Source organism: Rutilus rutilus (genome assembly GCF_951802725.1).
Source record: "Rutilus rutilus genome assembly, chromosome: 24".
NCBI classification, from domain to species: domain Eukaryota; kingdom Metazoa; phylum Chordata; class Actinopteri; order Cypriniformes; family Leuciscidae; genus Rutilus; species Rutilus rutilus.
This window is the reverse complement of record NC_140228.1, coordinates 9,201,014-9,228,936: the sequence shown is the minus strand read 5'-3', so window position 1 is coordinate 9,228,936 and position 27,923 is coordinate 9,201,014. Positions and strand designations below refer to the sequence as shown.

General features: G+C 38.6%; 1 protein-coding gene across 12 annotated transcripts in view; it reads left to right on the top strand.

Moving 5' to 3' along the window:
- Positions 1–275: 275 nt before the first annotated feature.
- The window catches only part of ntng1a (netrin g1a), a 90,020-nt gene continuing 62,372 nt past the window's right edge, over positions 276–27,923 (top strand). For 8 of the 12 annotated variants that reach the window (XM_084398328.1, XM_084398334.1, XM_084398331.1 and 5 more), the window contains exons 1-2: positions 276–556; positions 10,096–10,822. In XM_084398328.1, the coding sequence (XP_084254454.1) occupies positions 10,577–10,822 (246 nt within the window). In that variant the 5' untranslated portion in view covers positions 276–556; positions 10,096–10,576. Of the gene's footprint in view, positions 557–2,140; positions 2,977–10,095; positions 10,823–27,923 lie in introns of those variants that run through there. The other 4 variants (XM_084398330.1, XM_084398336.1, XM_084398329.1 and 1 more) reach the window with 3 other exon arrangements.

Sequence of the window (27,923 nt, the reverse complement as noted above, 5' to 3'; positions counted from 1 at the left end):
TTAAGCTTCTAGTGTGTGTGTGTTTATATATAGGCCTATACATATTATATATATACACACACACACACACACATATATATATACATATATATATATATATAGTACTTTTTAGATATGATTTATAGCAATAGTGATAATAGTTTCATCACTATTGTAATGATTTACGTTTAATATGTGTAATGATCCATCTTTTTCAAGTTGCACCTCCGACCATCCGCCACATCACATGTTGAATATAATCCCACCTTCCCAAGGCATCTCAACTGTCACATTCACCTCAAAGAAATAAGGCTTCACCAAAACCTAACAGCTAAAACCTAAAAAGTGTTTCCCCGCCGTCGAATTTGTTTGCTGAGTTGTTTGACTCGCTGAAGTGCCATTTGTGCCTTCGATTAGACCACCATTCTCCCGGAGCCGAGGACAGGAGTGGTCGCTTTTGAGTTCAGCTCCGCGTCTCCAAGATGTCCCGATTGAAAGCCGTCAAATATCGGTGTGCAACATGAGATCTCATCGGACTGTTCGGATTGACGCTTCGGATTGAAGATTTTGAGTGAAGGTGAGGCCAATGAAGACTTTTTATCTCAATGCATGCATGAGTAATGGGTGCTTCTCGCCCAAACTTTTGATCTGCGCAAGGTGTTTTATGGGAATGCCATGGGTTGTCGGCGTTCTTAAAGCATCATTTAAATGCAACTTAGGCTACTTAACACGCTAATGCAATACGAGTCTTATTGTTTACTGATTTTTTCCCCCCTAAATGGATGGTTTTATTCTCCTTCGCCTGCAGTGCGTAAAATCTACCATGCGCTTTTGCGCACTTCTGTCTCTTTTTGTTTATGGCTTTGGCAGCGGACCTTGCTGGTGTAAAAATCTTTTTTTTTTTTTTTTTTAAGTTGCTAAATTGCTGTTACCTTACTTCAGATATTACTCATAGGTTGAAAAGAAAAGCACAATCAATTTTTGTGTAGGATGTCTCGCACTGCCACTGGCAATAATCAGTTTATTGGCTCTCCATAAAAAGCTTTCTGACAGCAACTACATAAATGAGCAGAGCTTGAACTCATTGCCTCTTTATGAGATGAATGATTATCACTAGCTGTTCATTTTTATCTATGTAGTCCTCACTGATCAGTGACGGTCCAGTTGACTTGCAACAGTAGCTTCTGGAGTATTTTCCACACTTTATAAGATAGTCTTTTCATAAATATAATGCAGTACAAGTTTTAAATGCCATTAGTTAATTGCATATTGATAGGGTGCTTGAACTTAGATACTAGCGGTAATTTAGTTGTTGTTTTGAAAAAGAAAAAAAGAAGGCCACTTTGGCTTTTTACAACAATTTGGAGACTGGAACATACGCCTGAAAAGAATCAGTGTTTTTTGCAATGCATCACTTTAGCTTCTCCAGATAGTAATAACTTTAGCTTTTATTGTTTCTAATAATTAACTAATTTTATTTCTTTTTGGACTTTATTTCTACTTTGTAGACGTTACAGCTAAAATCTACAACATTTCCAAGTCGCTCTCTACTCAGTATTGCCATCGTTCTCCACTCAGTATTGCAATACAAGTGATTTTTCGTCGCATTTATTTCTGGTCTGTGTGAGTTAAAGCAAATTATTGGATTTTTTTATATATAGCCAATCTTTTTTTTTTTTTTTTTTTTTTTTACTTTTAACTTTTCTCTGTAAAGTGAATATAATAATTTGAGTAATGAGTATATTATATTATATTATATTATATTATATTATATTATATTATATTATATTATATTTAATATTATTTGTAATATAGGCTATTCATAATTTTAGTTAGTTCATTTAATTTAACATTCAATCAATAGTAGGCTTTTAACAAAATATATGTGAAATTATACAGTAGTTTTTTTAATAGAAAAAGCTGCTACATTTTAGGTAGGCTGTAAGTATAATTTTCTTTGTTGGATAGATAATGAATTGCAATCACCAAAGATGGAAGCTCTGGCATACCTTTAGGACCCAGTGGATGGTATATCCTACTTAGTATTTACAGTGAAGAGATCCCCACATCAGACCAAAAAAAAAAAAAAAAAAAAAAAAAAAAAAAAAAACTAGGCTATCTGTTTATTTCCGAATAAAAAACGGGGACTGTTTTCTGTCCCGTTTGTGTCTTTGCTGAAGTCCCATCTGAGTTTTAAACTGCTGGGAGAGAGCAAGTGAGAGGCTGAGCAGAAAACAGTGAGGGCTGAGTGGATGTGTAAAAGCAGAGAGTGTGTGTGGAGTGTCCAAGTGCGTAATCTTCCCCAGCCACCATTTCCCGCCGAACACTCGCGGAATATGCGCGTAAGGGAATGCGCGTGAGGATCTTCTCGGTGCGCGCGGGTCTAATTGGTGCGATTCGTGTCTCGCTCACGACCAAAACGTCGAGGAGATAGTGAAAATAACAGTTTTTCGTTATCCCCTCAAACAAGAAGGGAATCTCTTTTTTTGGGACATAGGTCGGTTGAAAAAAGGCGTCAGGAGGAACGGACACTTGGCTATTCAAAGTTTAGTGAGGACGGTTATTGGCTCTGATGTGATTGTCATGATGCTCACACAAGAAAACACGATGAAGGAGGAGAAAATGTGGGATTTATGAGTTTATACTGTTTGGGACACACGCAGAGGTTGAATTTATGTTCATTTTGTTGGCACTGATAACATTTCCTTTGAAGTTTAACGTTACCTCAGAAATGAATGCTTCAGTTCAGTAACGTCTCGAACTAGAAAGATGTGGCACGCGTCTTAAGGGAAGATTGACGTGCCGCCTGACATCTTCAGTCGTTGTTTAGTCAGCCCGTTTAGATAGGGTGGAGGTGGGGGAGATTCCTTTTTCCCCGAACTCATCACATCAAGATTAACAAGCCGTCTTTAAGAGGATCCTCTATGGTCATTCATGAACTTGTTGAACACCCAGTCCTCCGCGGGACCCTTCATATCGAGAGTGAATCTCAATGACGTGAGTAACAGTTTACGTTATCCCCCTTCCTTGTTAAGTTTAGGTTGGCTTGTGAGTATATTTGTATATTTACCATACGTTAATAGTTTACTTATGGGGTCTAGTGATGTTATTTCGCTTCAGCTTTAACTTTTCACAGCTTTCATTCAGAATAGTTGTGTTTTATTGCCTTTTACTTTAACCGGATACTGGCGTGCAAGCTCTACTGTAACCTTGAAAACGTTTATTTATGACATAGCCTACACGTAGAAAATGTATGCGAACTGAATATGATTTTATCACCTTTGAGAGTGGACTTTCCTTTGAGAAAATGCGAATGGAAGCGCCCCCTTGCGGTCGACATGCTTTTATTGCCCATGTCTTGCTTGCTTTCACGCACGGTTAACTCTTACCTGCTATGCCCTAATTTGTGTTAATTCGTCAAAGTAAGCAACTTTGTTGTATAGAAAACTTTATAAAACTCTATAGTACCTCATTTGCACAGTACTGTTTCGATAGTGGTTAGCAAATGCTGCTGGAGTGCGATTAGTATAATGTCCATTTCTAGTTTATGTTACATGTAACGTTACTGTAAATTGACTTTAAAAATCAAACTGAATTAATTATTATAAACTTTAGTTTTTATAGGCGTTTCCTTGTTCACCCGTAACCGATTTAGGTTGTTATGGATTTTATGTTAGTTTTTGTGTAGCTATATAGATTAAATCTGAACTAGTTGAAATGGAATGCTTAACAGAACTTGACTGATGTGACTTACAATAATTCTGTTTAAATAGGAATGCATATGTAAATATTATGCTGCATGCATGCTGCGTGTATACATTCATATACATTTAAAATGTTGTTGCTATAGATAGATGGATGACTAGATAGATTCTGACATAAAACATAATTTCTTTTTTAAATAATCAGTGCATGTTATCTTTACAATCTACTTTTATTCAGTCTTAATTTAAGCAAAAAGGCATAGGGTAGAGGTTGCGTTTGAGTCATGCTTTGTTGCAAAATATTTGTATGGTGAATGGGGGAATTGTAAGTATCAATCATCATCATCATCATCAGGCGTCTATGACATCTCAGATTTAGCAGAATCACTCATGTAAGTATATGGAATGAGGAAATAATAGCATGCACTTGAGCATTGAGCTTTAGTTTAGTGCAAAATTATTCTCAACATCCCAAGATAATGATTTCAAGCTTCGTTCTCCAGTGGGATATTTTGAGCAGTCTGACATATCGCGATGAAAACTGAATGCCACAGCAGCCTTTTAGGAAAAGTATATTTAATAATGCATAACATGTTCCGATGTCGCAGCAAAGTGTGGGCTTGGCGGTGGAGGCTGATGTCTTGAGCGGAGGGGGGATTGTAGGGGAGAAGGTCTGTGACAACACAAGCCTTATAGGGGCTTTTGTGTGCGGAGCTTGAGAAACAAACCCCTGAAGCTAAGCTGCACAACACAAATGCCATTGCTAGAGTCGAGAGTCGCCCTGTCAAGCGTCCTGCGCCTTCACACATGAACAGAAAGTGACAGAACATGCCGAGGAGAGCGAAAGAAAGAGAGAATGAAGAGCAAGAGTGGGAGAAGTCAAGCCAGGCTTAGCAGCTGTGCTCAGGGAGATCCCTTTCTTCCTAGGCCAGGGACCTGTCTATTGCAGAAAATTAGATTGCATTATGGGATAGGACGTCTGCCAGGTCCAATAGCTCTCATGAAGTGTAGACAAACCTGTGCTTTGATTTTGCCTTCTACTGACAGGCTGAGTCACATGCAGCCATCATCATGCCTTCTGCTTGCAATTGCCACACATTACGATGAAAGAAATATCTCTGATACCTGAATATTAGAAGAGGTGACATGGCTGATGGTTGTGCTGTGGTTAAGTCTGGATTAGAGTAGAGATCATCAGACTCTGTGGGTGTATGTGTCGGGCTGTCATGTTTAGGGAAAACATACTCACTCCCTGCTGCACTGAATGTTTATTTATGAGACCTGTCATATTGGCAGGCTGTTTATGGTAGAATCACTGATCCCGTGCAGGCGGGCGCAGAAATCCCGAGAGTGCAGATCTCATCGAGCGCTGAACCTCCCTCTCTATCACAGGCCGAGACTTGAATGGCAGAACGAGCAATGTGGCGACAAGAGAAAAGGATTTTGGGATACAAGATGGAGGCTGGTTTATAGAATTTGATATTTAATGAAATTAAAAGCAGACATGTATCTGTTCTGGCAAGTATAGTTTAGCAGGCCATTGTTTATGAGCACCTCTGAGGCTTAGACACGCAGGCATGCTTCAATGGCCCAGGGGACAAGATCGAAGTGGACACCAAGAAAAGGAGGGGTGTGTTCACGGAGCTTCTAGTTTTAGTCCTGTGGTCATGTGAAATCAGAGAATGATTTATCAGTTTAAATCTAATATTGACATGTAGCTTACTGGTGAAACTCTCATTCTTAAATACATATTCAGTTGAGTGAAGGGATGCATGTTTGTCATTTGACTCTTGGTTTGTTGACTGCTGCTACACCTGTGGGGGGAAAGCAAATTCATTTCTATATGCGATATGAAAAGAAATCTGATTTTGCTATATCAAGTCTTGTTGAAAGTTTGGCTAAAGTTTTTTAAAGTAAATAAAGCAAAAAAAAACATTTTTTTGCAATCTGAGTAAAGAAAGAAAAAAGAAAAAGCGTGAATATAAGCAATTTAGAGACAAAATGATAAAAGTCTCTCTGCATATTTTAAAAGAAGTAAACAGTATAGAAAAAAATAAAAGATATGCCTGAAAAAATGTCAGAAAATGACCATGGAATGCAGCATGCACTTAGACTATTTCAAGGTTTGCTAAATAATATGTAATTATTTTATCAACATTAGTGTCACATTCTTCCTGTTGGAACAGCTAAAATCACCAGTAATCATTCATATTTCTTGCAAAACATTTTTTTTTTTAAATTATAAAAGCACTCTTATATTGCCGCTGAATTGTTTGTTTTCACAGCAGTATGTATTTTTTAGCTTCTTTCATTCATTTCACTGGCTAAAAAAAAAATATCCCCATAAAATTTAACATACAAATATGGTCACCAGGATTTGTTCCCCCTCCCATGCTAAACCAGCAGATGATGCATATGAATATGACTGCCCTGTAATGGTGGGATTAAACAATGAGATTGTTTGTGAATCTCCTCATCAGGGTCCCGTGTTAAATACGATTGATGCTAGATGAGGTGACCTGCCTCAAATCACCCCGCTCTGTGTCATAATGCATCCTCCACTCTGCGCCAGCCACATCACCGGAGGCAGCGCAGAATAATTAAGAGGACTCGTATATGGATCATGGAAAGTGATAACAAGCGGGCTTGTGTGATCTTTAATGTGCCCTAGACACTTATCCTCCCTGTATCTCTTATGGCTCATTACACTGTCCTCTTTTCCTCCCTCGTCTTTCTCCCTCAGTGCCTCGTTCCTGCACGTTTGGATTTTGTGCCTATAGAGAGCTACATGCCACAAGTTTGCCTTATTTTTTCCTTCGTTTTTTGGTCCCTGTTCTCAACATTACAGCCGTTGAGAAGTCCGTCCCACCTACTCTTTCTCTCTCCCTGCTGTCTCTTTCTCTCCCTCACTGTCTCCTCACTCTGTCCTTATTAAATCTGGAGGAATCTAATCACGCCCTCCATCCATAGTTCTGAATAATGGTCATTGTGATGGATGTGATGAGTTTTAATAAGGCATGGCCATACTTTAAAATTCATTAAAAAAACTGACCTTTTCCAATTCTGTTTGTATTCATTTCGATTAATCCTTAGGTTAAATGTCTTAGTTAAGCAGGGAAAAAAATGTACTTTCATTCAGTGCTGTTTTTCTTTTTTCCTCCCTAATGCATATTTGAAGGCATGGTTTTGGTCTGGCTTTCATAACAGCCAATATGACTAATCTGTGATTTTCAAAGTTTAAGTACATCTCTGATCCTAAAATATTTGCTGAAGTTCATTTATGATGAACTCTTTGATCCAGATTTTTGGCACCAAACACCCTTTTATTTAGGCAGCTTTGGTCAACAGTCAGATTGAGATGTGATTTCATGCTCCATGTTTTTCTAAATGGAGATTAGTCTCTATTTCAGACACCCCACTCAACTCCCTGTTCTGTGATTTTACGGTGACAGTGATTGTGCAAATGATCCTTTCTGCACTACAATGTGCATGAGCTCTGCTCTGGTGAGGAAAGAGCTCCTATCTGAGGGTGGTCCACTGCGAAACTGTGCTGTGATCTGACTCACCGCCTCAACTCGTTTGGGGCTCACAAGGTTAATTGATCACTGTGGGACTGGTGACGGGATGAGTGTGGGGTCAGCATCTGTATTGACTGGACAGACTGATTAACAAGCACTAAAATGCTCCTGGCCCCCGCTTTTAGAACGTTTGGTAAGTCGTCGTCAATTATCCCCCTGCCAGCCTCCATCAGGGGGAACTGGCAACCTTTGCTCCCTCTTCATTTTGTAGCTGTGCTGTGCAGAAACCGTGCTTTTGCGAAACGCACATGCTCCGTATTGATTGCTCTTAGCAAGGGTTACGAACTGATTGAATCTAACAAACAATAATATAATATTGGAGAAATTGTTAGACTCTGCGTGACAGGTATATTGATTGTCTAAATAAACAGAATCTTCTGATGTGCATACAACAAAACACTGCTGACTATCAATACTTTTTTCAATACTTTTTTTTCATCAGCAACCATATATTCTAATTATTATTATTATTATTTATTTTTTTGCTAGCAACATATATTTTGCCAAAATGTGGATGACATGGGGGTGAATAAATTATCAGGAAATTTTTATTCTGGAGTGAACTAATCCTTTAAGGTGTTTAAATTACCTTAAACTTTGTCAGTTTATATTAATCGTAATCAAGATTATGCATGTAAACATATACACTGTACTGTAGTACAGTGTTGGGGAGTAACAGCGTGTTTCAGAGCAAAGCGCACTGTAACCCCTTTTCCACCAAGGCAGTGCTGGTGCCGGTTCGGAGCCGGTGCCTACTCGCGAACCAGTTCTTTGTGTTTCGACAGCCAAAGAATCGGTTCTCGGCCAGGAAAATTGGTTCCAAAGCGGCACCAACTCTTTGCTGGACTAGAACCGTTCTTTTACCACGTCATGCTTACGTTGGGGGCGGGGTTATTGTCGAACTTCTTCTCGAACGTAACCTGTGTCTATAGTAATCCAGACGAGCAGCACAAATGTGTTCTAAACGTCTTCTTCTGACCCCAATATAGGATCGCAAAGCCAGGAGAAACATTTGCAGAAAGACGATGTAGTCCGCCATTGTAATTGTTATGCTTGAATTTGGCGCAAGCGTTTCTAGGAAAGCTAAGACGTAGCCTATGGCAACGTACACAGTGACGTAACGACGTCGTTCGCTGGGCTCTCTAGTCAGTTGAAAAACAAACAGGGTCTGAGAAGGTTCGCAAGTTGAACCAACTTTGAACCAGCACCAGTTCTGAACCAGTTCTTTTTTGGTGGAAAAGGGGTATGTGTGAGCCTACCTTTTAGCCTACCTAAAACATTCTTCTTTAAAAATTATTCAGTTATTTGTAATATACAATGTCATTGTAAAAAACTAAACAAATCAATGTAGTTTCAATGTAGCTAGCTACATTTTGATAGTTGTTGTAGTTACTTCTAACTAAGGTACCTTGACTGTATCTTGACTACTTTCATTTATCAGTAGCTATAGTATCTTGTCAAACTACAGTTTCAGAGTAGCTTTCCCAACACTGCTGTAGTATTAGTATCAAATACAGTAAAACAAAAATGTGAATTATCTATTAGGATACTTTTTTGAAGATTCATATTATTATTATTTTAAACCGCTCAGTTGTACAAAGATAAAGATATCATGCAACCATAGGCATGGCTTCTTTTCTTGCTTTGTTTCTCATCCTTCTAGTATGTCTCTTGTATTTTGGTTTTATTTCAGTACATCGTTTTATTGTTCTGAACTTCTGAAGCACAACAGATAAAAGCAGAATTTTGTTGAAGTGGAATTTTTCCTGCAAGTTCCATTACTTGTTGCAGCTTTGTATTTTCAGACTTGCATTTCAAAGGCCCCACACATCCCTGAGTGAATGAGTCACTGGATAATTCTGGATTTAATAGAGAACTTTGATTACATATATTCAATGAAATCATTATAGTAGGATCATGAGTGAAGATGACGAAGATGAGGCAACGTGGGACCATAACAATCCATCAATAATTTCATTGTCAGCTAAAAACCATATTCATCTTCACTAAAAGCTAAATATTGAACTTTTGTAAAGTATGGTAAAGAATGGTTAGAATGGTATAACTCACTTGCTGGTGTAAAAAGCATTAGTTTAACCTAATAGGGCTATTTTCATGTTCAGATCAACCCTGCTTCTTCAGCTATGTGAGTAAACTGTCAGTCAGTAATGCATTGGATTCTCCAGGTGGTTCTGGTTTCTATGTGCAGTGCATGTTGTGAAATATTTAGATGTTGAGCTTCTTTTCATAATAACAGGGAAAAAGCATTTAATGTTATGTAATACAGGTGTTTCACATTATTATCTCCCTACACAGCCAGTTTACAGTCCCCATTTAGGGGATCCGAAGTGACTTCAGCTTGCTGCTGAGCAGAAGATGACGTGTTTCTATAGTAACTTTTGTGAAAGTAACCTCGTGAGTCTGCCTCCTATTCAGAATTTAATCAATTCCCATACAAAAGGCATCAGAAGCAATCATCAGCTTTGCACTTATTCTCTGAATTCTGACCTGAACCCTCTACATCCTGTCATTTCGATGAGTGTTACACGTAGCTGTTGGTCTATACATAGTATCAAAAGTACATTTTAAGTGTAGGCATGGTGGAAGTGAACGGGCCTGCATGGGATTATGGCTAAAGCCAGGAATTAATGAATGAAAGCTCTCAAGATCACGTTTTCTTTGATGGCCGTTTAGATATATGATATTTCGCTGTGACGCACACCAGACACCTGAATGGCACCACCTCAGAGGAGTCAGAGCGCTAATTTTCTCTTGCTGTCAAACTCTATCCCCTAACTGATATTCACCATCACCTCTCTCATTTTTCTGTGCAGAGTGCAGATGCCAAGCTGCAATAGAGGATGATTGACAGAAGGCAAAGCTGAGACGGCTGTCAATCAACATTTAGCCAGAGAGTCGATTCACCAGAGGTTCAGAAGCCTTACTCTCTCTCCAACCCTGACTGATCATTTTGTCTTCTCTGCCTCCACTTCTCTTATCTCTGCTGGCACCCCCGACCCTGCCTGCCATCCTGCCCCTTCCCAGTGGACACAGTAAAGACCAGAGGTGGAGATTGAAGCATCAAACTTGACGACCTTACAGTGACCAAAGGGAAGCTGGCATGCTGCCGCAGTTCTTCTGGCCTACGCTCAGCAAAAGTTGGATTATTTTCTAAACCAGACCTAGAGCTTCCTCTCCACCCCCCTTTCTCTATCTCTCTTTCTCTCATGCGTTTTTGAGAGGAGGGAGCAGACGGATACTTTACATCACAGTGAATAGTCTATTAGAGGGGCGGCCCGAATAAAGGAAGCAGCCATGCGTTTCCCGCTGCTCTTGACACTGCAGGCATTATGGCTGACTGTGTGTCAGGCCACGCAACACTATCCCACAACCTGGGGACACTATGACTTGTGCAAGTCACATGGCTACACGGACGAAGGCCCGACCTGGTATTACATGGCCTGTCAGCCCGAAGCCGCGGACATGACCAAGTTCCTAAAAGTCACTCTTGACCCACCCAACATCACCTGTGGAGACCCACCAGAGACCTACTGCACCCTGGTGAGTGAATGAATCATATGATTTCACCTACAGTGTATTTACTACTTGTTGTGGCTTCATCTAATTTTATTTCACTTATTTATGTGCTTCACATTTGATATGCATGGTGCCACATGCAGACTATAATGGAAGTTAAATAGTTTTGAGGATGTGGGGTGGATCTGTGAAATCTACCACCATTAGGAACTGAGATGCTCAAAAGTACCTGACAAAGTCATTAGAACTGCTAATAAGAAGTATTGCAGCTGAAATCTCAGTTAACGTCAAATTTGTGTCAATGTAAGTGGTGTCCATTTCCTGTGCCATTGACTGTTTCAATTATCTAGTTCAGCTTTGGTAGAAGCCTTCATTAGGTCTTTGTGAACAAAATGCTGTCTGTCATTAGCATTGAAAATGAGAACAAGAAAAGAATAAGAGAGGAGAGGAGAGAGACAGATGAAAGAGGCACTTCAAAAATCTGGCTTTCTTTGAGGAGGTGAGCTGTATGTCTTTTAATGGGCAGGACTAAGTGTTTAATTAGAAAAATGTCATTTCCTCATTTACACATGCTGTTTGAAACTCACAGCTGGCCTGCACTATTAGAAATTAGTTAATTATTATCAGTTTTACTTGTGTTAGCCTAGTGTGTATGTGTGTGTTTTCAAGACTCTAAAGTTTTACTACAGGTTCAGAGAGAGTCAGCGAGAGGCCGTTTACAGTATTTAAGAGGTGAAAATAACGAGTGGAGTGGGACAGTCCAATGAAAGTCCGCTGAGTGACAGAGGACCTAATATCTGGCGTGCAGGGAATGAAAAGTGAATTATTCAGTATGTTTTGTCACTAATGTGTTTTATTCATAGGATACATTATTCAGAGCCATATCTGGGAGGCACTTTTGAAAATGCTGACTCCCTCTGATAGATTCCCAAGGTTATAGCAAGGGCTGTTATCCATTTTGGAGGGTCACTGTCACAATATAGCTCCGCTCTTTGGTTTCCCAAGGGCCCAGAGTAAAAAAAAATTGACACATAATTTCACCCTAGTACACCAGTCAGATATTATTGCAATAACAGATGACTGACAAACAACGTGCACTGTGGTCATACCTGCCTTCATTCCTGGCTTCAGTATTACTCTATACTTAAGTCTGTGGTGTTTATAATAGAAATATAGTTCCTGATTTAACAGTTGAGTACAGTTATAGGCAATATTTACATACAATATTTATTGTAAAACTTCTCTTATTGCTAGGTTATCAGGCCCCTGTGTTGTCAAGCAACATAAATTGCTATTGTCCAGCCTTGAAGCCCACTCGGTTTTCTGCCAGTGCATCGAGACCGATCAATTTCTGAGCTGTTAGCCATAAATTGGCAGCAGACATTACATAGATATACTGATTATGCCAATAACAGTTTTTATGATGTCTGTAATCATTCTTTTATTTCCGGCAATTGCCATTAGTGTTCTTTATACAAGAGCTCAATCCTCCGTAATTGATTTCTACTCAGGCTGGCCATGGGCTTCTCTCTCTCCCTCTCTGAGGCTGTTGGGCTGATTAGACCCGTAACAGCCATCGCAGGCAGACAGCAAACCCGCTGCGGGCTGGAGAGAACCGAGCACTGGAGAGACCGATGCTTTACCCTGCAATCTGAAGTGCAGGAAGCTGGACAGATCCATTTGTGAAAAGCTTTTATACTGCCATGGGTGATGACCTTCTCTATGGCAAAAACTTGACCCTCTGTGGCCTAAACCACATTAATGCCTATCCAGCCGTTCTTTAAGCTGAAGGATGTGCTGTAGAAAGTGCTATTTGTGTCTGAATGTTTTGTGCCTTTGTTGTCCAAAGTTGGGAAAATAATGCCAAACATGCCACGTCAGTAGACATCCACTTTTTCACCCTTTGTGCACTCACTAGTGGGGTGGTAGTTGGCCCCTCTTCTCTATTTACACCAGAAAACCACGTACTGCTCACAAATCTCTGTCTCATTCTCTGTCTCAGCATCTGAAATTTTAAAGGAAATCTCTCTAGCATTTCATTATAAATGCGTATCACCTCAAGCTCCTGGTCCCTTGAGCATATAAAAAAATTGGCCCTTGTATTTAACCTCTGGAAATTCTCTCATATTACACTTCTGCTCAGGTCTCTGAGCTGGCTTCCAGTAATTGCTAGAATGAATTTAAGACAGGCCTAAAACAGTGCTTTGGTCTGTGCCATCACTACCTTTAGACTTTAATCTAACGGCTCCAACCTGGTCATTGCTATCAGCCATTTCTGTCACCTTGCTTCTCAATTTCTCCATGTTCACACTCATTATGGTCTGATTTTTTTTTCCCCACACTTGCCCCTCGGTATTGGATTTTAACTCTCTAGCTTTCAGTTCAGCCAGTTTTAGTAAAAAAAAAAGGCTCACATTTGTAAGATTGACCTCATGCATCACTAAAAGGATTATTGAAATGAAATAGGTTTTTATACGTACAGACTACAGTTAGAAAAGATATAATTCAAATGGCTTGTTCATCAGTGATGTGGCATGACACTAATTCAGAGAGACGTCTTCACTAATGCAACAGCCGTAAAGGACCTTTCCTTTCATCATGTGATATTTTACATCCTAAAAAGAAGAACAGAATGACAGAGAGCTGTTTCTAATAAGGAAAATCAAACAATTACACAGTTGCAGAAAGAAAACTAGATTGTGGTTTGAAAATCATAATGGCTTTTATCTGAAGATTGTCCCATTGCAGCATTACTCAAGCTTTCATTATTCTATAAAGTGACACCACTTTATTTATGTTTTGATATATAATTCTGACCTTTTCCTGCATATTTCAGCATGATATTGCAGAGCTCAAGAAGTGATGGAAGACATTTTGGTTCATCAGCCTTCTCTCAGAGCGGTGCCATTCCTCAAGTGGCTTAGCATTGACATTTCAGTGAGATTTGAGTGTGCTGTCAGCTACAATATGCCTCCTCTCATATTTAAATGTGCATCTCGATGAAAGCCGAGGGGAAAAGCCTCCTGCCAATACAGTGTTGTCTCAGACAAATGGTGACATTCGACTTTAATCAAATAGTTTATTCATGCCGAATTCATGCTGAGAGATTGCACAAAACCAGCCACAAAGCAGCTTTTCAAAAGTGCTGACTTTCATGAATGGACTGAGGCTAATATTTGCATTTTAACACTATTGAAAAACTAATTACTTTTCAATAGAGCTGTTAAACATCTGAGGAGTTGTGCTGCATGATTGATATATTTATTTCTTTTCTTTTTAGCCGAGTCGTAGAGCTGATAGAAATCAAAGGCTTACGGTAGCAACAAACTGAAGTGGCTGCTCTGTATCAGAGCCTAACACTCTAAATATTAACAAATCAGATGGAATTATCTATCTTGGTCAGGCTTTAGTACAACACTTTAGAACAAAAATATAAGACTTAGAGCATGTCTGACATTTCAAATTCTCAGAGAGAGTTCGTTGACATCATCTCTTCGAAAGTCTAGCAGAAACATTTCATATTCTTGAGTTTAGAAATTTTTGGGGTTTAGGAGTTTGCTCGCTTTTTAGTGTTGGGCGATATGCCTCATATCGTCCTATCGTCAGCCTGTGAGATTGTCGATACACAATATTATCGTGGGTGGGGGGGTAGTTTGATAAATTTCCTCATTTATTTACTTGTTTATTTACTCATTTATATAATTCAAAATCATGTTATAATCATGGAAAATGACAATATTTTTTTTATTTTGCTAGTAAAGATGGAGTGTTTATTAATAGTGTTAATAAATCAGGTTATTTCCAGGTGGTAAAAACATAGCCTAATCATTTGTGTATCTGATTCTGAGTAGGCCTATTCCATTTATTATGTCTTTTGTGATGTTAAATAAAGCATTAATGACTTTACTCCGGTAAAGGAATACGGGTTAATGCATTTACAAGACCACAAACATTGTCGGCTTATTAAGCAAAATAGGGTTTAGAGCGTACATGTAAACACGCTCACTTATTCCCTGAAAGTAAAAGTGAAATAAAAAACTGACCGAGCTTTTGGCATCTGTCGCTGCATTAACGCTGCATTCTCTCAGAGATGACGAGATTCTTACTCAACATAAGCTGGTAACTGTAGCCTATATCAATCTTAATTTGCTAGCTTAATATTCCTCTTGTGGACCACATTAATGACAGCGAAAAAATTTGGAGAATCAATATTTCTTTATTAAACAAGTTATTGTATTTTAAGTCATGTTTGAAGCTGCTTTTGATTTTCACAGTTGACTGATTTGTGCTGTGTTCAGACCTAAAGACTGTTATTAAACACATATAATTTTAGTGATATTATTATTATTATTAATAATAATTTGTAATTGCTATTACTGTCATTAAATGTTTTGTTAATGTGCTTTGGAAACAAAATAAAATGCTGGCGAACAATGATGCCATTTTCATCTTAAATAACAACAGTATAAGAATGATGTCTCTTTTATAACAAGCACTCTTGACAGTTTGTGAATAGATCACCTTGCAATTCAAATTTGTTTTGTAGTCAGTTTTAATAACATTTTCATTGAGGAGTCCTCAATCCTCATACGTGCGTTTCGGTGTTACAAGTGTGGTTATGTGGTGATGTTGTTATGAAATTAGGGAAGGCAAATGAATTGTGGGTCCTAATATTAAAATAATAAAAATACTAGCCTTATAATAATAATAATAATAAAAATACTAGCTTTATAATAATAATAATAATAATAAGAGTAATAATCATTTAATACATCAATGGGAAAATGAGCCAGTTATTGTCTTGATATCATCAAAGGCATCAGCCATTGACCATATCTCCATATCTCTGACTATTGTCGTTACACGTTATTATTGTCAGTTGGCACAACCCTAGCACCTACACACACGCAGTGTACCATCTTATCTTGCTCTTGTTAAGATTGGAGGAAGTACAGGTAGCTTAAGTTAAAATGATTTTCATATAAACATTTATCCTGACATTTACCCTTACAGAATGGCACAAAAAAGATAACTACCAAATTCTGCTCAACTTGAAAATTATATCCTTAAATTAACGCAAACTTTTCTGAGTCACTGTCAAACTGTACATTAGAATATTGGAAAATAATTTTGTCTGGTCTGTAATTTGCTCTATGAATATGTCCCACTGGAGCTCTTAGTTTGCAGATAATGAGAGCACTGTCATTTGGCTTCTAGTTTTTATTTCTATGACACAGGGAATTTTCTTTAATGTATTCCATTTGACTAAGGGCTTCTTTTCTCTCTCCCTCTCTTAATGCAAGACGAGGCTAAATCCCTCTCCTGGTAATGGGGCTTTTGTTGGTTTCCACAGTTCATCACGCATGGAAAATTCTCAGCTCAAACCTTCTCTGAGGACAGCTTCTAAGAATAGGCAGAAATCTGTAGTAGCCTATCTGAAACGGGCCCTGGGATCCATTTACTTTTAATTGCTGTCTCTGCCTTTAGGCTACAGATATTTCCCTCCCTCCCTTCCTCCCTTCCTCCCTCTCTTTTCGTTCTTTCTTTCTTTCTTTCTTTCTTTCTTTCTTTCTTTCTTTCTTTCTTTCTTTCTTTCTTTCTTTCTTTCTTTCTTTCTTTTTGTTTGTTTGTCTGTCTCATTATCTGTTACTACTGTAGCACCATCATGCTTGTGTTGGCTGAGCAGACATGGTGACTTTCACAGTCTGTTTGGCATTCAAAAACGGAAAAGACTGTGAAACGTAAAATGATTCAATAAGAGGCAGAAAATAAACTACTATCCAAAAACATTAAACATAGACACATGCATCACACACTAACTGCTAAGACACCTATAATATTTTACCCTCTTGAATGAATCATCCGGTGTGCTTACGGATTGCTTTTGGCACTGCTGAATTAGATCCATGAAGGCCGTTATTATTCACAGTGTTGCACTGGGTCACATGGATCCACTATTTCAGCCACATTAACTGTGTGTGTGTGTGTGTGTGTGTGTGTGTGTGTGTGTGTGTGTGCAGGGTCCGAAATTAACTTTTTGGCTCACCTGCCACGGCAAAAAATCCACCAGCCAAGCATATTTTTTACCGGCCAAAATAATAAACAGCCTTTTTTTGTCACATATACATTCATTTCAGTACATTTAATTGAGATAATAAGGTATTATGTTGAATACAAACATAAAAAATTGTCCAGAGCAAAATTTGAAATGAATAATAAAGAAAATCTATATATTGATCAAAATGAGAGAAATATATGAAATATTACTATCATTGGGGAAATAGGAGAAAACTCCTTTTCTCGAGAAAAGAACGGCCATGGTGTGTAAAGCAGAAGCAGCCTGGCCAGCGGCGGAGTATGCACGATCCGCGAGTGCTGAAGACGTTCTGCACGGCTTAGATGGGTGCGCGGCCTTTGCTCTCCAACTGCCAGCAGTGGGAGGACACAAATGGGCGGCGACCGCTTCTTCCAGTGGCGGGAGCTTCACATATCCTTTTTCCTCAGCGCTGTCAACAGATGAGAGCGTTAAGCGCGTGCGCGCTGAAAAGGGCGCGCTGAATATTTCATATTTTGGTATGAACATTCACCCGCCAGTGTGGTGAATAGCCTTTTGAGATTTACTCGCCAAACGGAAAATCTACCCGCATTTGGCGCTTGCCGGATGTTAATTTCGGACCCTGTTTGTCAAGTCAAGTCACCTTTATTTATATAGCACTTTTTACAATACAGATTGTATCAAAGCAGCTACACAGTGATAACATGAAAATAGTACAACAGTTTGTTTCTAGAAGAAAATAGCGTCATCATCCACCTTAAGTAAGGCAGATCAATAATATTGTTGAACATTAAATGTCCCCAACTAAGCAAGCCAAAAGCCAAGGCAACAGTGTCAAAGAACCAAAACTCCATCAAGGTGACAGAATGGAGAAAAAAAACCTTGGGAGAACCCAGGCTCAGTCGGGGGCCAGTTCTCCTCTGGCCAACGAGCGAAAAGTGTATGATTATGATTCAGGCAGCATTACAGGTCAGAAGTCAGATTGGATCAGAACATTCAGAATATTATCCAGTTCCATCTGGTTGGAAGTCGGAGTCATCACGCCGGTATGGAGGCGGGTTTGTTGAGGTGTCCATGAGGCCTTCACGGGGCAGATGAGGCTGGCACTTCAGGGATGCGTCGTGGATGGGTCCAGACGCAGGTCCACCATCTGATCTGGATACGGCCCGGCTGACTTCAGTAAACCTCGTAATAAACAGAAAGACCAACATTAGCTTAGATGCAATTCTTCTTATGATGTAACGAGTACATCAGGTGTTATAGGAAGTGTCCCCGGTTCCGGCTGACCTAATCTATGCAGCCTAATAATCATTTAACTGATTTGAATAATAGAAATGTAATGTTCTACATGAATGCCAGGTAAAAGAGATACGTTTTTAGTCTAGATTTAAACTGACAGAGTGTGTCAGCTTCCCTGACAATGTTAGGAAGACTGTTCAAAAGTTTAGGTGCTAAATAGGAGAAGGATCTACCGCCAGCAGTTTGTGTATGTGTGTGTGTGTGTTTGTGAAGGGACAGAGAGATTAACAAAGAATGTGCGGTTTCTAGATGTCAAAGCCTAGCCATTTACTAATTGGAGACTGACAGAAACAGCTGAGGAAAGGAAGGACCTTATCGATAAAAACATTGATCTCCTTAAATGGGCAATGGACCACGAACAGCAACGTTTCTTGACCAAGGTGAAGGGGATTGATTAAAAAAGAAGACGAAAAAAAAAAGAAACTTTACAAACACAATTCAAGCCGTCTCTCTCATTTTCTATCTTTTTCAGAATGGTCAGTGGAGGATGGATTAATAGGGCTAGGAAAGAAAAAGAAAAAGCTGTCTTTTCAAGGTATAGTAGGCAATGAGAAAAGGGCTGAGGAGGCTCTTTGCAGGCCTCGAGGGCTGGATCTCTCTTTCTGAGAGCCGTGTGAAGACAGAAGGAAAGAGAGAGAGAGACTGGTTGTCTTCACTGGCCCCCAGACAGAGCTCCTCAACTGACTGACAGTTAAAAAATGCAATGATCTCTTATGTCTGTCCCAGGCAGTGCAGAGAAAATTCAAAATCAATGACAATGCAATCAGAATGAGAATCAAATGCTAAATATTTCCCTAGACATTTACTGCAGAATGCCATTTGCTTTTTTTGATGAATTGCTGATGTGCTTCTGAGCTTATTGCTAGTAGCCCACAGTCAGGTGTGACTACTGCTGCAGAAGAGCTCAAAATTGCATACAAATATTTATGACACTTACTCAATTTCATTCACATTTAATGGATGGGTTCTGTCTGTAAGTAAAAACGTCCAGGAGAATGTTTCCGATTCCTTTTGATTTCTGATTGAATAAACTGCATTACTTGGTAAAATTCTGATTGAATAAAAGAATTCTGATTGTAATTATTCATAAAAAAGAAATATTTTCTTAAATAATACATGTTTAAAATGTAAACGTTGTTTTCTGAACATCACTGTCTTTTATCCTTTTTAGTCCTGTTACTGTCGAAGAGCAGTCAGTTTCAGAAAAATCCCCCTTTCTTTGATTAAAGAGACAAAACCTTCATATCGCACATACACTCTTTTGATATAATCAGTATTTACTGCGCAAATGAAACTGTCCCAGGACCAAATTAGGAGAGGCCCAAGAGCTTTCATTTAATTAGTGAGACCCTGATTAAAAAACAGGAGCAAATTACAGTTTCTTGGGAGGGCGAGGAGAAGAAGAGAAATGGACGTGCCACAGAACGGTTACAGAAGTGCTGTCTGTAGTGAGATTGTTAGCTCTTTATTGCTGCTCTCCAATCTGTAAATTGAGTCTGTTGGTGGATGGACTGCAGTGTCTGCAAGTCTGTGTCCCGCAGGCAGCAGCCAGCACATGTCTGGCATTTAAACTTCTCCCTTTTCACTCCCTTCTATTTATACTGACATCTTTTTTGTCTTCAACCCCTCCCATCTTCCCTATCTACTCTTCTCTTTTCAAAAAATAAACAAACAAACAAACACATTCTACATATTTGTAGCATTTTACCCCCCCCACCAATATGGCTAACCTGTGTGTACTGGTGTTTATCAGGGCGGACCAAGATGCTGAATAGGTGCTGATATGTAAATATGGTAATATTGTTAGTGAACTTGTGGTTGTGTCTAGGGGTGTGCGATATCACGATTTTTGTTCGTGGATGATAAAAATGTCTCCACGATCTACTTTTGAAGAAATATCGTAGTATCGTGCTATCAGTTGCATTCACATCACATGTTAAGGCAGAGGTAAAGTTACACTCACGGGACACTGCAATTCACAAAAGTTCATTATTTACATGTGCTTTAAAGCCATGCCGGTTAAACATTTAATTTGCGTGCTGATTTGCTGTTCTAACGTGCTTTTCTGAGCGCATAAACCCAAAGCTCACAGGCACTAAAAGCCTGTCAAACAGCGCCTGTATACTGGACTACGTTATCTTTCGAGTCTTATTGAGCTTATACTGTCAAATACACACAAGGTTTGCATAAACACAGTACGGGTGCGTGTCATATGCGTGTTTATTAGATGCGTGCCGGTCTTAAAGTGACAGCATAGCCTAACAGTAAACATGCTGCCGCTTGTCCTTAAAGGGATTGTTCACCCCAAAATGAAAATTCTGTCATTATTTACTCACTCTAATGTTGTTCCAAACCTGCATTCATTTATTTCTTCTGCTAAACACAAAAAAAGATATTTTGAAGAATGTGGCTAGCCATGTTAATAAAACAAAACACAGAAAATCACTCACTGCTCTTTAGGATTAATAAGAACCAATGTATAATTTATACAGTGAAGTCTATTTAGTATTATATTTTAATATTTGTTCATTTAATTTCTTTCCTGAATGCTACTGTTAAATACACTTGTAGCTGAAAAAATAAAGCACTGTTTATTTAATTTGAATGTTGTGTATATGTAATGTTTATCTTTGTTCTTATTTTCTTTTGTTATTAATTTATAATTTATAAATTAATTATTTATCTTCGCCACTTTGGCCTAAATGTCTGCCATTCTTTTTTATTTTATATTTTGTTACCTTGTAGGCTTTGGTTTTAAAACAAGGACATTAGTTTGGCTGCAATACTCAGTCACTTGAAATTCAACTAACATGAAAAAATCGTGATACAATCGTGAATCGTTATTTTTCTGAAAAAAATCATGATATTATATTTTTGCCATATCGCCCACCCCTAGTTGTGACACCATAACCATGCCATTTTCAGCATTACTCATTTTTGCAGTTTAGTTATCATAAGTAGCTTGGATGTACTGGGGAGGGACCCCTCCTCTTTCTCACCTCCATTTCTCCTTTCTTGTCTTAACTGCAAACCACACAGCTTGTCTAACGTAGCATTGCCTTTTATTATATGCTTTTCTTTCATTTTAATTATCTCACCGAGGAAAATGAGAGCATTATTCATCGTTTCCGTGGCTAATATCCTTGTATATTTTACAGGGGGATGTAGGCTGTCGTTGTCCAAAGTTAGAGAAGACAACGTAATGAGAGACTCTCGTAACTTCAGCGGGTCGTCGTTTTCAAAAGCCTTGGCTTAAAATGTATTGTATCCTCTCGCTGCACATTAGAGAATAGAAATGAAGTGATTTAGTGACACACATTGAGCCTCAGATGTTGCTCTGGGAGTCACGGCTCATCTCGGGGCGTGTTAAGGGGCTCTTTAATGGTGTTTAATGTGTTCGTTCTCTCCCACCCCACCAAACTTCATAGCTCAAAACGACAGCCGCCATACTACGGGCTATTTTCTTTGATGTATGCTGGAATTTGTAGAAATCTCATTAGAGCCTTTTCTTATAGCTCCTATTGTTTCAAGCTGCTATTTCACAGTGAATCAGCCTTAAAGAGAGAAGAACAAAACCTTGCATGCATGAGGAAAAAACTTGTGAGAATGTAAATCTGTATAGAGGACTGACTTGCTTGCTTAGGAAAAAACTCCCTTCATTTTCCCTTATCCAGAAAATATGATTACAAAGTACCGATTTTTCTATTCGGTTTGAATTTAAAACAAAATATTATTAATTCATTTTTTTTATCTGACATTTAACCCCAATTCAGATGCATACAAGTGATGATGACTCTTTTATTTGTATTTAATAACTCATACGGGCCAATTAATATCTCGATGTAAAGTGTAGTTCATGACAGCACTAAAACGTTAAATATTTACGTATTGACAGCACTAAAACCATTCATAATTCATGTATGAACAACTTTACCGATGTACAAATTTGTATTACTATTCATTAGGGGTGTCGAAATGAATCGTTTCTACGATGCATCGCGATGCAGACGAGGTACGATTCGGTATCGGTTCAGTAATAGACCATAACCGATTATAATGTACTGACGCTTTTCTGACGTCATTTGTCGCATACGTGGTTTGTCGCGGTAGCATACAATGGCAGAGGGAGGTGAGACGCGAGTGCGAGAAAATAAAAAATGCTCCAACTACTTTAAAAGCCTACATCTGGGCACATTTCGGCTTTTATGAACAACCTGGTAAGCACGACCTGCAGAAGACACACGCTGTGTGCGCTCATGTCACGCACAAATAGAATATGCAGGAGGTAATACCACTAACTTGATAAACCACGTTAGCCGTTTTCACCCCGAGCTGTTAACGCCTGGCAGAGTCTGACTGCTTTAGAGATGCAAAGTCACCCAAATCCGCAGCCAAAAACAAATCATCCACCCGCCCCAATCATTTTCTTTGATTTAAGTATCCGCACCCGATGGTCAAATTACAATTATTCTGTGTTGTTACGCGTGATTATAAATGGATGATCGTCACCTTCAACAGCGGATTCGGCGACGGTTGATGCGCGCATCTTTAATGGTAACATAATACACTGATTAATGAGCGCCGCTTTTAAATGAACAATGTTTAAATGTTTCCGATACATATTGTACGTTTCAGCATCTATCCAAGCGTACAAAAAAATTATGTTTTGCGTCTTTGAAAGTTATGTATTAATACCTACGTATTACCAATGAGACCAGGCTGGAATATACCTAGAAAGGATGGCTGCATGAAAACCACAGGTTAGCATTTACGGTATCTGGCACAATATCCCTGGACCCTGTGGCGTTCTCCGCTTATTAGGTGGTTTGGTGGTGACACCATGGCCCCTCATGTCAACATTTGTAAAGTCCCTCTATTCATCATGCCATTCATTTTGTATTCATTTTCGATTTAGCTTAGAAACGCCTCAGCAATTTGTTTTATTCCTCTTGAGCAAATTACACCCTGCTAATAATCCTAATTACTCCTCCTAATGTATTTCCCCTCAAACATTTCCTCTAGAGTGAGCCATGAGTGCAGTGCCCATTATGGTTGCTTAAAGTTGTTGGTGTGGTTTACTCTTAACTATGATCAGCTCTAATTAAAAACTTTGCAGCACATATTCTTGCGATTGGCAAACAAGGATGGTAGAAAACCAGGCTTAAATGGTTCTCTCTATGAACTTTGCAATAGCCTTCTGCCAATTAATGGCACTTTAGCTTGGACGTCAATGTTATCAGAGTGTGTTTTTTCTGCTGCTGCTGCTGCTGAGAGCAAACCTATTTAGAATGTCATAGTATGTGAGCACTAAAGATCTCTAGCGGTGCTTTACACTGGCACTGAATTCTTCTAATGCTTTTGAACCCTGTTCTGCTTTCAGAGAATGGATGAAAGTAAAGGTGTGTGCCAGCGTGCCATGTGTCACGGCGTCGGGGTTTATTCTGCTCGTAGATAAGAACACAGCATAAGCCGCTCTTCTCCCCAGTCGACAGGCCTTTCCATGGAATTATCTCTGTCCAAAGTTATTTCTGCTGTCTATTTTTAAACAGGCAATTTGGAAGTCTAGGCATGTCTTCTGCCATAATCGTTTCATGTAAACTCTTTTCGATAAAGATATTGTTTTTAGGTTATGTGCAGCATAGCTGTCAGTTTGATGACTTTTGCCGAATTTTCTTTACATTAATGAAATCTTAATTTTGGTTCTTTTAATTGTTATAGTGCATTTAATGTACTATTATTATATGAAAATTTGCATTTAGTCGATGATTTATTTGCTATAAAATAATCCATTTTGTTCTCACCCATATTGGGGTTAATGGCTACTGTGTTTTTAGGATCGGATTTGAGATCTCGGGAACGCTTAACAATAACGTCTCATTTGTTAACATTAGTTAACGCATGAACTAACAATGAGGAATACATTTGTTACAGTATTTATAAATCATTTTAGTTAATAAAAATATTGCAGTTCGTTGTTTGTTCATGTTAGTTCACGGTGCATTAACTAATGTTAACAAATACAACTTTTGATTTTAATAATGCATTAGTGAATGTTGAAATGAATGAACTAAGATTGATAAATACTTCTTAGTTCATGTTAGCTAAAGTAGTTAACTAATGTTAACTAATGAAACCTTATTGTAAAGTGTTACCATTATCTCTGTATGTCTATCAGTTTGCTTGTGTTGCTTATCTAGGCTTAAAGTGGAACAGGAATAGCTTTGCTGTTGACACTGGGCATCAGGTGATTTCACTGGGGGATTCACCTCCCATTCACCATTCCTTTAAGTGTGACTGTTTCAGATGTGGGCAGAGGAAACATAAAGGCTGAGATTTTAGGATCTGGATTAAGGTGTGAGATGAAGTGGTCTTCTTAGCATGCAATGGTGATATGTAGTCTGGCTGCCGTCTGAGTGACTGGCTTATCTCTGCATTTTGCAAGTCCATGTTAAGTTAGATGGTGTACACTAAAGACAGCACAAGCAAAGCTTTTACTATCCCATTCCAATCTTGTTTGGAACACTGTTCTGTCTGCCTTATTTCTTGAAGTCTGTGGCGATTTTACCACTGTTCCTCAACTTCCAATAAGCCTGTTTTTCAGTGAAATGGAAAAGAGCTGTTTAATTCTAAAATTATGAAAAGAAATCAACAGATGCAACCTTGTAACATGCTCTGATCAATCATTTTATATTTTGTACACAAAACCACTGATTGTATAAAGAGGTTGAAATGAAAACTGGATATCACAGGGCACGTTTTAATGCAGCACTTATTAAGTTTACGGCCTATTACTATTTCTGGAGCTATTTCTGATATTATATATTTTTACATTTCAAATTATGGATATCATTTAATATGTATAATTTAGTATTATTTATTTGTATTAAATATAGGCTTCTTTATAGCTAACTCATTTTCATTTTCATTTCACACTCATTTTATACTAATTTTCACAAATTGGTTCTTTTGAACTGTTCTTTACCATTTCATTTGTGTTCCATGAAATTAAATGTGCCATTCATGTTTAAAAAAAAATATCTGGTTGAATAGCACTATTTTTTTATTTTTCAATTAAAATGTTCAATACATTTCGGTTAATTAAGAGATTTAATAAAATTCAATGTGTTCATCTGCAGAATTTCAAACATTTCTGTGTGGTTGCTCAGAATATTGGAATTTGTCAATGTCATCATGCATAATTCAGAAAGCCTTTTACATGGCATTCATATAACTGAGCTGTAATGAAAATGCATAGGCATGCTACCACTATCAAAGGAGGTCAGAAAAGAACACCAACGCTCATTAACTTACACACATCTAATGTTTCTGCAGCTTTTATTATGAAGCAAACCTAGGCATACCTCTTTTTCAGTGAGTTAAACCTAATGAATATTCAGTGGATCATTTTGGAAGGCTGATATGTCTCTGACTGGCAGCACCAAAACATCTTCAATCGTTCCCTTTCGGCCGTGAACCATCCGCTGCATGGCAATTACAAACTCACTCAATAATACTGCTGACAGCTGTCACAAACACTGACAAATTTAGTTTATTTATTTTGAGTTTTCTATTTTTCTCAATTAGTGAATTTTTGAATTTTATGCATTTATTTTTCTCTGTGTCACCTTTGGGAGTCATCAAAATGTAATGCTTTCGGTTTCAAGAGCAGATGGGTTTAGGTCCACTGGATTCAAAACTATATATAATTTGCCCCCCGTGTATGCATTGGTCTGAGCAAAAACTTTGACATACCCATAATCTGTTGACATTCAATATTATTCAGTGCTGCGTTGAATTATAAACAATTACACATTATCTCAGCAGGGCCATTACCATCATGACATTGCACACAGTTTATAGTCAAATATGTCCATGTACCTGACAGCAAAATACTATAATCAGGTGCAATTTGAAAATAAGACTCAATATCCTCAGCCAGGCCAGTGGATCCCAGGGGGTGTGCAGGAGCAGACAGGAGGCTGACTCATGGTGTCAGTGCGTGCCATCCCGGGGTGGGCGAAAAAGGACAGCCAGTTAACCACGGTCACAACCTCAGAACATTGGTCCCTCAGAGCTGACAGAGAGCTGAGAGGAGTCTGGCCCACACCTCGACAGCTAAGGGGATAAATGACATCCAACCTGGGAAGTAATCAGCCCTGGGAGACAAGAGAGAAAAAGAGTGAGAAGGCAAAGGTGTGGGGGTTCATTTAGATATGGTAGTGGCAGGAACAGTATCAGGAAGTTGAAATCCAGTTTGAATGATTAGAAGAAAAAAATGCAGCTCTATATCTGTCTCTCATTTTCTTGCAATTAGTAATTCTGTTTCTAATCAGAATTTGTTGCCGCTCCCTCTTTTTCATCAATTTATCTATCTCTTCTAAGCCTTGTTAAAGCAGCCAATACAGTGAGCTCTGATACACATCATCTCGTTCTATTCCGTTTGATGCTCTTCACTTTTGCTCATTAGGACTATTGATTTCTGTAGATAAATTTAGATGATCACAAAGCCGCAGCTCGTACTATTCCATGCAGAATAGTTTTGTGTGCTCAGTCACTCGGGAGTCACTACAGAGCTGTTACGAAACAACAGTAAAACAAGCAGTAACATGAAAACCAATAAGAGCTCCTTTTCTGTCGGTGTACTTTGTTTTCTTATACCCCACATCTTTTTAAGACTGGTAGTTGCTACTGTACCAGTGCAAATTTGGAAACAAATATTATCTCCATTCACAAATTTACTGTCTATGTGAAAAAATGTCTTTCTTGAAAACCTCGAGAGCTAAGGAGCCTTGAGTTTGTGTTTGCTGGGATGATTTATCTCACATTTACAAACGAACTCTCGGGAGATGAACTGAAGTAGCAAAGTGCTGCATTATCTTACGAAACCATTCAGTTAAGTGCAACAATTAAAAATTAATAAGCAAACAAACGCTCTTTCCTTTGACTATCACAGTGGCCACATTGCCTTTTAATTTAGTGTGGTTTTGTTACATAGCTTGATAAAGGCAGTGTTTTCCCAGGGGGTGTTTCACTTGCCCAGATTATGTAGTTGAATATGTTGCGTTTTCTTGCAGTAATTAAGGAGATGATTGTCACTCATCAATGGAAAGTTTTAGGGTTGTGCTATTGTGTATCGACGAAAGCCAAGATGATAATTTCATTAAATGTATTTATTTATATAGCACATTTAATGCAACAGCTGTTGCCCAAAGTGCTTCACAATCGCAAAAAAAACACAAAAATAAGAGGAGTACAGAGAGAGAGAAAAAACCCGCACAGAACATAGACATGGTAGTGATCAAACACCCATCATGAAGATGCCCAGGAAGTCTTATAATTGGCACTCGAAACGTGCCGCGGTTCGCGTGAATGTGAAAGCAACACACACTCGGGTGCGCGCTTTTGTTCCGGAAGTAACCTGCGCATCCGTTTTAGCTGATTATGATGTATTTAGTTAAATAAAACACATGTAAGGGATGATAGTGTTGATGATTTACCTTGGATACAAGCGAGAGTGAGCCTGCAGTGTATTCGCACATAGCGTGTGGAATCAGGGCAACAAATTAATGGAAATCCACTGTCTCCTCAAAAGAGTCCGTTTGCAAGCAGCAGAAAGCCACCTTATGCAACACACAGTAAACATGTGCATAATAGCACCAAATGAATAAAAAACACAATATATTGACCCACGTTCTGTTTTCTATCTGCACGTTTGTGATGACGTAAGATGCACGCAAACGCACCAGGGTTCGATAGAATCAAGTTGAGTGT